General features: G+C 42.0%; 1 protein-coding gene across 2 annotated transcripts in view; it reads right to left on the reverse strand.

Annotated features, from left to right (window-relative positions):
• Positions 1 to 8,607: 8,607 nt before the first annotated feature.
• Positions 8,608 to 12,892, reverse strand: part of PDSS2 (decaprenyl diphosphate synthase subunit 2) — a 124,140-nt gene continuing 119,855 nt past the window's right edge. For both annotated transcript variants that reach the window (XM_026845864.1, XM_026845863.1), the window contains one exon: positions 8,608 to 10,871. In XM_026845864.1, coding sequence (XP_026701665.1) covers positions 10,713 to 10,871 — 159 coding nt within the window. In that variant the 3' untranslated portion in view covers positions 8,608 to 10,712. The remainder of the gene's footprint in view (positions 10,872 to 12,892) is intronic.

A 12,892-nucleotide genomic window follows, 5' to 3' on the forward strand; every position in this document is an offset into this window, starting at 1 on the left:
GCCCCTGCCCCCACGGCCAGTGTCCAGCTGAACTCTACACTAACCGTGTGCAATGCCAGGAGTCAGGCATGGACTCACCGAAATTGGGCAGGTACTTAAATCAGGCAGCTTGGAATTCACCTTAAATTATTTAGGCGAGTATTTGATATAAGTAAACTTCAAAGAGACTGAATAGACAAAAAAAAAAAAAAAAAAAAAAGCACACAGGTTTTGAAATCTTCCGCCTTGGATTAAAATTAAAAATCAAACTGGTTTTTAGGACTTTCAGAGAATCTGAAAGGGACCATTAAAAAAATCAGTCCAATTATCTGATTTGCAGTGAAACATGGTCTGCAATTCCAAGTTTATAAAAAATGAAATATTTAATGGCAAATAAGGCAACATGATAACCAACTTCACATACTTTAATGCTCTTCACTGCCAGTCAGACTGAAAGGACATGTTTGGACACATTGCGCAGTAATATTTAGAACCTCCATTGGCCTACAGGCAACAATTCTGAACAAGTAACACGCTGCGGGCAACATCTATACATTGCTATAACCCAGGCAGAAAGGAGCAGTGGCAGACACCTGAACTTCATTTATATTTTTAAACTTCCTGTGGCTGCAAGAAGCACTGGAGGGTTCTGCCAGCAACATATTACACTGGTTGGGAAACACTAGTTTAGAGTGCCAGTTAATATAATTGCATTCTTTTTTCCTTCTGAGAAACAAAATTGTTACATGATACTCTGTCTTTTTTAAATTTTGTAACAACACTGGATCTTGTTCTTAGGTACAATGATAGATGGTGTTGGAAACTTTTCAAACCTGCTATTTAGGTAGAGATTTAACCATCACGGAGGTGGACAAGAAATACCATAATTGTATTGCTTGCTGAATCAAGGATATCAAAATAGAGAATCCACATGGCATCTTTGGATTTGAAAAACAAGCAGGTTTATCTCCAAGTACATGTGGGCTGGAAATCTTACACTTAAGAATTTAGCTTAAAAAAAAAAAAAAAAAAAAAAAAAAAAGTTTGAAGAAATGAACATTCATGATAAAAAAACCCTTTTCTAGCCTGAAGTAGCACCAGAGCGCACTGGCAAGACAGCAGATATGTAACAGTTGAGCTCCAAAGGAAAGGGAATTTGATATAAAAGCTTAAAATAAAAATCAGATCAAAGCTGCAGTGGAAGATGGAGTAGAACAGAAATGTAAAGGAGCTTCAAGAATAGAGTAACTAACCCAGTGAGCAACCTAAAATCTCCTTCTGTTCTGCAGCAGTTTACTTATACATCAGTTGCATCCATAACTGTTTAAAAACTGACAAATCTGAGCAATTTCACTCTTGGAAACATAAGCCTCTTTTAATCTCTTGGCAATGAAATCGCAGTTCCCTTTACTCTATGTTAGTTCAGCCAAGAACTGCGCCATTGTATGCTATCTCACAGCTTTGCATTTAAAAAGAAGTAATGCTCACTTAATGCACAGTCATTCTATTATCTATACCATAACCAACTCTGAATGATCAAACATTTATCCCATAAAGGTCTGCTTGTCAAAATTCTGTCTTACATCCAAAAGAGGTAAATATAGCCTGGAAAGTCTTTTCTCTCAAAGATATCCACATCTCCCAATCAAGGGGAAACAGTGCACTCTCCTTAGTGTGCTGAACACTCAGTTCCATATCCTGCCCATTATATAGAAAAATAATATTTTGGACCTGTTGCATAGTCTCATACCCCATTAAGTTCAAATACGTGCAACAATATTTAAAAAAAAATGGTAAGCTATGTAGAAAACTAGGTTTCTTTGAGAACTCAGCTGCCTGATTTGCTATATTTATTTTTTTTTTCTGTGTAAACATATATTTTTTAAAAATGGAATTAGCAGTATTCAGACTGTAGAAATACTTCTGGAAGAAATCCTCTTTGTTTCAGAACCTGAAAGTGAAACAGCCTTTCTAAGTTTTTGAGTCCCAGCTGCTGCTATCATGGCCATCACATTATACAATCCCTTCCCCAAACAAACCGCTGTCCTAGAAGCAGCTAGTGATCCTCCCTTTTCAGTCTTTACCCTCACTACTATTGGGAAGCTACTCCTGAGCCTTGTTCTTTGGGTGGATGGGAACCTTCCCTTCTAGGTTTGCATTAACATGGACCTATGGTTCATGGTATGAGATGCTTTAACCCATCTGCTTTAACCCAGTCATATCCGACAGTAATGGCTTTGAGAACAATTGCACATTTAAAAAAGCGAATGCATTTTATCCAACAGAACTTTGCCTTTGAAATTGGGAAAATTTAATCTGGACTGATTGTTTAATAAAAAATGTAGGTGTAGGAACCTGGGTTTACAAGAACAGAAATAACCCACCTGCTTAGTGGTTATTACTACAACAGAATGTGATTGAAAGCAATCACTTTTCATAAAAGTGTATATAAGAAATACTTCCAGTTATTAGTAACGTGATATTTTTTAGCAGGAGCAGTCATCTTTACTAGATGCTTAAACCCTGTTTATTTTCCTGCAAAGATACCTTATGTTAGCATATGCACATCTAAAAGCCAGCTATAGCTCGTGGGCATCTGAGCAGAGGTAGGATATTCATAGTTTTTGTACACTGATGGAAAATGTTAACATATTAACTTCCATAGGTTGACAAAAGCAACAACATGGTTCGATTAAAAATAAGTCTTACTAATACAGATATTTCTTCTGTAATCCTCTCCTGCTAAACCCATTTCTTTATGCTGGTGCTGAAAATAATGATGCAAGCAACTAAGTGTAATTGTAGAAAATTATTGCTAGTGATTTGCATATGAAATACACACCTTTTACTGCCTCTAGTTAGCATTGTTCAACTAGCTTATAAATAGTACAGCTGAAATGCTGCAAAGAGAAAACAGTTTTCGATGGGCACATGCTATGAATGAAGAAATGTTCAGACACAATGTGCAAGTTGGAAAGCTTTCATCAAAAGTAGCCAAGAGGGAAAAATGCTTCATTTCCTAATCACGCTCTGTTTCGGATAAGCTGGTCACATACAGAAAGTATGCACATCTGCAGAGAGTAAAGCTTTTTAAAATGAGTGTTTGTTTTTCTGGGAAAAAAAAAAAAAAAAAGAAAAAAGTAATCTAATCTATCAGTATTTGTTTTAGATTTTTCTAATTAATTTTATGTAACATTTCACTTTTGTAATTTGACATTTAATAACTGCTAAAATTTGAACCTGAAATGATGCAAGTCATTTTCTGTAAACATTGAAGGCATAAAAAAGGGTCTAATTTTAAAATACTGTTTTCAGTGCAAGTGAAATCTCACTTTTGTGTACAATTTTAAAATTAAAAATGTTGGCCATTATTCTAATAATAAGTAGTAATTTTAGTCTTCAATATTTGGGGAAAGCGAGGACGGCAAAGTGGAATAGGGTAAAGAAGAAAATTTTAAAGCAAGATTTTTTATAATGTTGCTGAAAAATTGCAATCCTATACAAGCGTATCAAAACATGCCTCCAACTGATTTTTATATTTCTTAAAAACCAGATAAATTTGAGAACTACTGTTTTAGCTATCAGTGGGACACCTATCTACCACTATTAGCCAAGAGCAACATTCTCCTATGACACGATCCCTCTCTCCTACTGCAGATAGACTTGCAATTTTATCACGTCAAGTCGGTTGAATACTGCAGAATACCGCTTTCCAGTTTAGTAAGTAAATCGTCTCATCGCTGCTCCTGTTTAGGAGAAAAAGGTTGTCTTCCCTCAAGAGATGTACCCTGACAAAAGCATTTTGCAAATCGGAGGGAACTGAAGTCAACTGCGGGCACTGCAGAGAGGGAATCTGCTACACACGGGGGAGCCAGAGCATGCCGGTGCCTGCGAGCAGGCTCAAGCACAAGCGCAAGTGCCCGGAGATGTGGGAAACGGTGACTGGCATGAAGCGCTGGTCTTTGCCAGCCAATTTGTCACCCTCTTGTCCCCCTCACAACTTACAGCAACCTTTGTGCTCTGGCTTTTTGGTTATTTAAAACGTGTTTGCTGTCGGAATCAATGGCTACTTTTTCACAGCTTTAGAAAAACAGGCTTACGCTGAAAGAAAAACCTGTGAATGCTAATTATGTAAATAATTAATGCATTTTAGGGATTGGTTTCTGAAAGGAAAAAAAAAATAGTTTAATGCAAAGACTGAGAGAACAGATGACTTCCAGAACTGGAAATATTCTTTCCTTTGAACTGCTTTGAGAGACTGAAAAGCTTTAGCTCTTTATTTTTCATAAGACACTGTGCAGGTAAAAGGACTTTGAAGACTACAAAGAATAAAAGAGTTTGATGCCTCACTTTTCTGTGAGATTGAAGTAGTTGATGAGAGTAGTGACAGCCAGTGATCTGACCCAGAAGCCACTTCCTTGATAAATCTGCAGCATGACTGTTGCTTGGGTAAGCCTGTTGCATCTGTGAAAATGCAAACACTATCTGCTCAGAAGAAAAAGCAACGCAGAGATCTCACCAGCAGGTTTACCCCTGAGGAGGCTGGTCTGGCATCTTTAACAGCACTTGGAGCAAGCTTTCCCCAGCCACTCCAGAGAATGCTTCCCTAATGTTTCCATTAAACTAAAAAGAGCTTTTCAATCTTTTAGCAACTTCTATCAAGTTGGACACTAAGTCAAACACAGGCCACCTGTGCAGTCTTTATTGCAAATAAGGCAAGGCACACGCTGGGTTACATTAGGAGAAGCACGCTGGCTGATCAGGTGTGCCAGGCCATCAAATCCACGCAGTCCAATAAACCTGGCTGTCTCTTTCCTCCACCTAGCCAAAGGCAGGGCCCCTCTATTCCTGGACAGAGTATTCATTACCCGATTCTTGTAACTGCAAACCAAAGTTCCTTATTTGGGTCAGAAGGAGTACCTTCTACTCTGTCCTGGGAATTGCTCAACAACTGGAGCAGTAATTTTCCTGTATGGACCCTTTTTGGCCACTGTTTTTCCTCACAATTCACAGACCTCAGCTTCCAGGTTCGAAGTGGGCTCACTACCCCACTTCCTCATGTCCTCCTCATGGTCGTGCAGACAGAATCACAGGGTGGCACACAGACGTGCCCATGGTACCCTTCCCCCTGAGCAGAGAACAGCTCATAGCTGAGATGATGGCTGGTGTGGGTGAGAAGGAAGACACACCATCTCTGAATAACTGGAACTGTTGGGACAGCCTCTCCTCAGCCGACACACAGCCCCGTAGGGTTGGGGTGGAAGAGACATTCTCTTTGAATTGCTGGAGCTCTCCGGCCAGTCTACCCACAGCTGGGGCCCTGACGTCTGACCAACTCATTAGCACCAGGGTGCCGGTGTACGATGACGGTGCACTCCATATGAACTTTGGCCGCACAGACTGCATGCGCTGGACTTCATCCGGGTCTTTAGATGCCTGGTTGCTGTCCAGGCTGCTCCAGATCACCTCTGTCACTGCTAATTCCCTCAGATACTGGATACCACTCTCAGGGGTTGTCCACTTGCCTTGATAGATTACAAGTTCTTCCTTGAGGGGATGCCTTCCTTCATACTGAACAGGAGCTGCCTCTAGAGGCTGCTGATTGCTGCTCCTTTTCCAAACCCTTTGATGCCCCAGTCCCTTGCAAGAGATCCCAGCTGCTGGGCTTCCTTGCCCTCCAATTCCTGACTGTTGGCCCCAGTATCTGAGCATTGGAGCAGCCAGCTGATAATTAGCTGACCAGGTTGATGGCTACAATCTGTGCATAACTTGCAACTTACACAGGTATAAGGAAGCTGGTGATTTCTGGCTCTTTGTGACTTCTGTCTCTTTCCCCTCCTGTTCTTGTGACTGTTCTGCTGCACTGTCTGCCCCTCTGATTCCTCCTCCTCCTCCTCCTCCCTCTCAGGAGAAGCTTCTTCCTCCCTGACTGAATGAGTTGACTTCTGCTTCCATTGTTTCTTCTTGACTATAGGGGTGACTGATATAGTTGAGTTGGGTCTCTGGCTTAATTGTTCTCGTTTGTATTGTTTTCAAATCCAGAGACCCTCTCTTCCCCCTGAGGGTGCTGAACAGTGCTTGACAGGTGTAGGCCAGGCCCAGCATGGTGCGAGAAGTTGTGTTCCTTTAGCATAGCCAGGGCACCTTTTTGTCAAATGTTCTGTTACTTTATCAGGATCCTGCACTTGTTCAGGGGTTAAGTCCCACACTATCAGAGGTAAAAACTGTTCTAGATACCTGCCTGTATGCTCCTAAGCACCTTGCCACCCACGACCACACCGTCTCAGGGCACATCCCTGTGTGATATTCCTAGTCAATTAACCTTAGGAAAAACTGGAAACTGATTTTGAGACAGACCAGTGTGAGCATTCTGATTATTCAGGCATTTTCAAAACACTGAAGAGTTATTGTAACACAGTGGAAAGCAACTACTCTGCAGGAGATGATGGGGAAGGTGCTGTTCTTTGTTTTCTCCACAAACTAGCTTTGAGGAAAAGAGGGAAAAAGTGTAATTGTTAATTGTCTCCACGAGATGGTTCCCGAAGTACTGGGACAGCAGCAATGCAGGGCCCAAACACCAGATTAGGCTCAGGGCCAGTGCTTTCATCATAGTTCTCCCCGGCAAAACACAACCAAGTGCTACATGGCACAGCAAACTGCTAAAGCCAAACCCAGCCTTTAACAAGCTCTCAAATTTGATGTACAGCAAGAGAGGGAACATGACATGGAGTGGGTAAGGGAACAAATAAACCTGCATCAAGAAGTCAATAATGCGACCAGCAGCAGCTGAACAGGTATAATAAGTTCCCACGAGCACACTCCAGTCAAACATGTCGTTAACTTGAACCCTACGTGTCCTGCATGGGTGCCAGGAAGGACTGTGGGGGACTCATCCCAGATGGCAGCTAAGCACCTCACAGCTGCTCACTCAGAGCAGGATGGGGGAGAGAATCAGAAGGGCAACAGTGAGAAAATTTGTGGGTTGAGTTAAAAGACAGGTTAAAAGGTAAAAGGGGAAAAAATGAAAATGGAACACAACAAAGGAAAACAAGTGATGCAAAAGCAATCACTACCCACTGACTGATGCCCAGATACTCCCCAAACAGCAGACCTCCTGGAACACCCCCACACCCCATCCCATTTTTATTGCTGAGCATGATGCTATATAGTGCAGAGTATCTCTGTGGTCAGTTCAGGCCAGCTGTCCCAGCTGTGACCCCTTCCAGTCCCTTGAGCACCACCAACCCACACACTGGGCATCAGAACGAGGAGTAGAGAAACCTTGGTGCTATGCAAACACTGTTGAGCAATAGCTAAAACTCTGGTGTGTCAGCAACCCTGTTTTGGTCACAAATCCAAACCACAGCACCATATGGGATGCTATGAAGAAAATTAACTCCATCACAGTAAGACCCCATACATCAGGATAAATTTTTTTCTTTACCGTACCCACTGAGTCTGCTCCTGAACTGGCCTATTTTGGGCTCACAGCCCAACAGGGATGATATGAAAGTCACGCAGGTCACTGGAGGACTACCCCATTAGTTCGGGCCTAGTACACATGGTCACCAGGAGAGGCTGACAGAGATGGGGCTGCTCCGCCTGCTAAGAGGAGGCCAACGGGCAACCGAACCGCAACACAGCTGCAGGATAGGGAATTAGCAAAGACAGCAGAGCCAACAATTCTTTGCAGTGGCAGGTGATAAATAATGGGCAGTGGTCACCAGCTATGGTGAGGGAGGTTCATGCTGGACATCAGGAAAACTCCTTCACAAGGAAGGTGGAGCAGCACTGGGACAGGCTGCATGGGCAACCTGTGGAAGCTCCATCCCTGGTGGTTTCCAAGACCAGACTTCATATTGGCAGCCATCCACTTTAAACACATTTGACTAGATGACTTTCAGCAGTCCCTTCCAGCCAATATTTCTATTCTTTTAAGCACCTCATTTTCCAAACAACCTTCCTATATGGTGTTATCACAATTGTGGAGCTGGAAATACTCAGCTGGCAGTTAAATGACTTTCCACCGCAGACCTATGAAACAGCCATTCTAGTCCCTGCAGATGTGCTCTTTGTAGGAGATTAATTTAGTTTGGTTTAATAAGCAGTTTGGACTTTGTCCTATATTCTATGCACCTGTGGAATGGTCCAGGAACAAAATACCTGGGATAAGTTCAGAGGAGCAGCTGATAACTCTGTCTGGTTGAGTAGCTGGATAACTGAAGTAAATGGTGCAAATGCCTTCCCCAGCCACCCCCCAGACCACAGAGGCCTCCCTCTCCCTGACGTCCTTAGAGGCAGGTGGGGAAAAGGAATCAAGGAGATAAGAATAAAACCAGAACAGCCTTAAGGTTCCACCGTTGTTCAGAAATTGTATAAAGTGTCAGGAGTGTATTAATACAGAGCAATGACTGATTCACTCAAGAGTTTGACAGAGAGGTATAATACTTTGCTTGCAGTTTAACTGGAGAAAACGAGACAACAAAAATTTCTCAATTACAGGCAAATATCTTAAATAGAAGATTACATGATGGTAAGGGACAATTCATGTTGATATTTTTCTTTTAATTAAGGTTGAAGAATAGCTTAAGAGCAATCAGAACATTCAGGTGATAAAAATACAAAAAAAAAGTAATTTTTGCTGATTTCCCTTTATTAGTAAAGAGTACAAGTAAAAAAATCGTACTTTTTGTGAAAAAATAAACCAGGCGTACACAGTTTTGCAGTATGTTTAGTATTTCTTTCACACAACTGAGGTGAGATGGCTCGGAATATCTCCAGCAGACCCAAGCTTCTAGCAGTCCTAAATCACTATGAACCAATTGGTGTAGATGCAAGACAAAGTGAAGATGATGTATGGCTCCTACTGTATGTAATATGTAAAAAATCAGAGCCAAAAAAATCTGAAATATTACTCTGGTTGAATTTAGGTATTTCTTTCAAGCACATGTTTTACATTAGCAAAACTTCATGGAACTTCACAGGTGAAAATGTACCGTGGTTTGCTAAGGCAGATGCCTGTAACTGCCACTGACTGGGCTAGTCCATGCTTCTCAGTGCTCCTCTTCTGTCTTCAGCCTCCTGCTGCAGCAACAGCACAAACTCAGGCAGAAGTGCCAGGGTCTTGGGAAGAGAGGAAATGCCAGGGCAGGCATGAAAAAGAAAGTGCAAGCGAGAAGGGGTCTGATGTTGAAGCCATTCTTCAGAACAAAGCGAGTCCTCAGTTCTGGATGCTGCTCCTAAACAAAGATTGTGTCTCAAGGTTGCTTATTATACATATAATATTACGGTATAATATAGGTATATATTACACAGAATATTATGTACATTATGTAGGATGTATTTTCCGTGTATTTTTAGAGGATATAGTTTTTATTTATATTTTGCATTCGGTGGAATGCAACACACTGGTCTACGACAAACAAGCTGTGTGACAGGGGGAAGAAGTGCAGGGGGAGAAGGAGGGAGGAGAGAATTTAACAGAAATAACTCCACTTAGTGTTTGAGTGAGGGATGTAATGAAATCTGTTTGCTGTGCTAGCTGTCTCCAGATTGGGCTGTAATTACACCACAGAAGGAAGAAAGGTAGCTGAGTCTCAATCTAGATCATTTATGTAAACTCAGCCTTCTTGTCAACGGCGTTCTCAGATTGCATGCATGCAAACCACAAAAATCATCTCCTATGAACAAAACAGAGACGGTCTCAAATTGCAGGCTTCTGATACACCTTATATGCTGTTGTAATTGGACTTTAAAATTCAACACACTGAGGTTCAAAACTTCTCCAGTATTTTCTGCATTTTATTCAGTGCGGTGAAAGACTGTACTCACAGAAGAGCATTCCTTCTTCCTTTCTGCCAAAGGCCGCTGTCTAGCCTTACAAATTAACATTTATTTGGCTTAAATGAACGCAAGTGTCACAAACCTAGGAAATTCTTTTGTGTAAGATGGTGTTGAAACAAACTGCTGGATCTGAGGGAGGGATATTCCCTCCCCCAGAAGAGTTGGAAAAACCTCATTCTTTGACCCAGAGCAACATATTATATACTCACAGTATAAAACACAGGCAATCAGTTCCCTTAACAGAGCCAAATTAATATTTGATTAAATATCTTAAAGCTCCTACTTACCATGCTTGACACATTTTCTCAGCAAGTTTCTCAAATACAGAAAGCACTAGGCACAGGGTAATTTTACATTTGAATACATAAAAACAGTGTGAGGAGACATGACTGCATGCAGACAGAGAGAGGATTTTCCCCCATTAATCCCCCGAAACACCCTTCCCCTTGATAAGCGCCTATGTTAACTCCCGGCTTCGGCAGCTCATTCTCTCTGGGCAGGTTTGAGCAGGTTTCTTGTGACACCTGGATCTTCACGCCCCTCCATCCCTCCCTCGGGCAGGAAAACCACCGGCCTCCGCCCTGGCGCCGTCCCCGCCGGTGCCCAATCAATACCGACTTATTTCCTGTCCATTTGCTGAGGTCACGGAAACGGGACTCATTAATTATTTCTACCGGTGCAGCCTCAAGTGTGCTTCTGGCACAACAAGCGAAAGCCGGCTGTGACCTTTTTTACTTCCCCCTCCTGAATTTTGCTGGTGGTGGCGGGGGCCGGCGTGCGTTCCTCAGTCAGGGCGGACGATGAGGTGACCAGCAGTGCGAGGCATCTTGGCGTCCCCGTAGGGTTGCTCCCACCCGTGGAGGGAGAGCATCTCCTCCTGGGGCAGTGGGTCAGGGAAACCTGGTCACGGCGTAGACGATGTTGGCCAAGGCGGCCCTGGCCTCGGAGGGAGGGAAGCTCTCCAGGGCCGCCAGCGCGCTGTTACCGTGGCAGCGGCAGAGGTCGATGGCAGAAGTCACACCTTTGCCAGCCTTGATCGCTTCCTGCAGCTGTCAGAAAACACAGGCACAATGTGGGGGGTTTCAGCAGTGCCGCATGCACAATTATCTCTGAGAGCACAGGGCTTCCACTGCCCCTTCCCGAGGTAAAGGCAAAAATCAAAGCCGTCAGACAAAGCTCTTAAACATTCTCAGCTGCTCTGTTTTGGCTCCCCACTACAACAAAACTGTAGGTAATTTAAACTACATCACCCATTACTTCATAGCCTGAAAGATGCTGGCTCTCCAAAGGGCAGACTTAATTAAAAAAAAAACCCAACCAAACCATTTTAAAATATCTGGGCATTTCATATCTAAGCGACTGCCTGAGAGCTTTTGTACAGAACTGGCAGACCAGCCACTTGCTCACACCCTTGTCATCTGCAGTTAAAAACTGGATTTTATGAACACCCATTCCACCCTGTTTCTGGAAACAGGCACAGGGTGACACACGTTGAACTCTTGTCTTTTGTAATACAGGCTTCTATTTATATAACATATGATTAACATTTGGTGCAGTGGACAAAAGCATATTTTGTCAGTAAAATGTGTTAAACTTTATCTTACTGAGCTCTATCCATGCAAATTCATCTTCTTGGTAAGGCTAGAGAATTTGACAATGGTTTGGTGATACACCCTATGAAAAAGAAAATATTTTCAAGGAATAACAGACATTTCATGGCAAGCTGTTGGAAAGATTTGGTACCTAAAAAACTTTGGTAAATGACAGGTTAAATTTCCTATGAAATAACACAAACAAAAAATGTTTTATCCCAGTGTTGCAATTTAGTGGAAGCTTTAAACAGTAATCACACCTAAGGGCTTTTTTATTTTTAATTATTATTTTTTCCTGAACAGCATCATGAGAGTGTCATGAAACACTGGTATGTTTTCCACCCTAAAATACAGGTGTCCCCAGACCTACTCCAGGCTGATGCCTCATGTCAGAGCCTGGGAACCAAGGCCAGGTGGATCTTCAGATTTTATTATCTCAAAAGCATGACAGCATTTCATGATCTTTAATGTGACCCACCTGGCTTTCCTAGCTGGCTTACATCAATTGGCTTTCAAAAAAAGAGCTTTTCCTGAACACAGGTAACTAATCATATACCATTTTATAAATTATGTTTTTCTCCAATACACAGCTCAGTGCCCCAATTAATTTACAAATACATCAGTATAACCTTATCAATCTAGTTTAAAACACATTAAAAAAAAATATCTAAGCTATGACTACATTGTAAAAGTCACCCATTTTATATAGATACTTGCATTCATACACAATGAACGACGTTACTTATGTGAATACAAACTGAAGTGTATTCATTATCTGTATTTAAAGATGATATTAGCTGAAAGCATATTACAGCACTCGAGTGTTCAAGTCCCAGTTCATAAAAATTTTATTCTCCACTTCAGTTAGAATTTTCCTGCACTGTGCGCTGGAAAGGAACTTGCCCTAAGGCATAAATGCATTGCATAGCTAATTCAACATGTCTTCTAACGAATGGGAATCAGCCACGTAACCACAGCTCCGCAGCAAAGGTGGAGATAGGCGAGATGGGGTATGCTAGCAGTGTGAAAAGGTGTTTCTTCTCTCTTCCTTGAGGCACAACTTTGCAAGATGGTAGAACCCACACATCTTGAAGCAAACTCTACTGCTTTGCTAGTGCTCATTAAAAAGGTTTAGCATACCTTGTAATACTCATCTAACTACATACTGAGATGTAAACAGGAAAGAAAATAGCTCCTAAGAAGTCTTCAAACTGGTCAAAGATCAGAGGAGCTTAGCTTAAGCATATATGATTGCATATATGTTCTATGACTGACTTACAACACCAAAATCTGGAAAGGGGGAGAATCCTAATGCAAGGACATAATCCATTTACACGCTTGTCTTGTGTAAGCCCTTAGACACACGTAGTGCCTTGAAGCCAAAACAATTGCAAGGCTCATGGCAAACTATATGCAGAGGAATCACTATACAAAAACCAGATTAATCTGCTACTAATGTTTCCAAGCAAAGTTCAAGG

This window comes from Athene cunicularia (assembly GCF_003259725.1).
Source record: "Athene cunicularia isolate RWA chromosome 3 unlocalized genomic scaffold, athCun1 chr3_part1, whole genome shotgun sequence".
Lineage (NCBI taxonomy): Eukaryota > Metazoa > Chordata > Aves > Strigiformes > Strigidae > Athene > Athene cunicularia.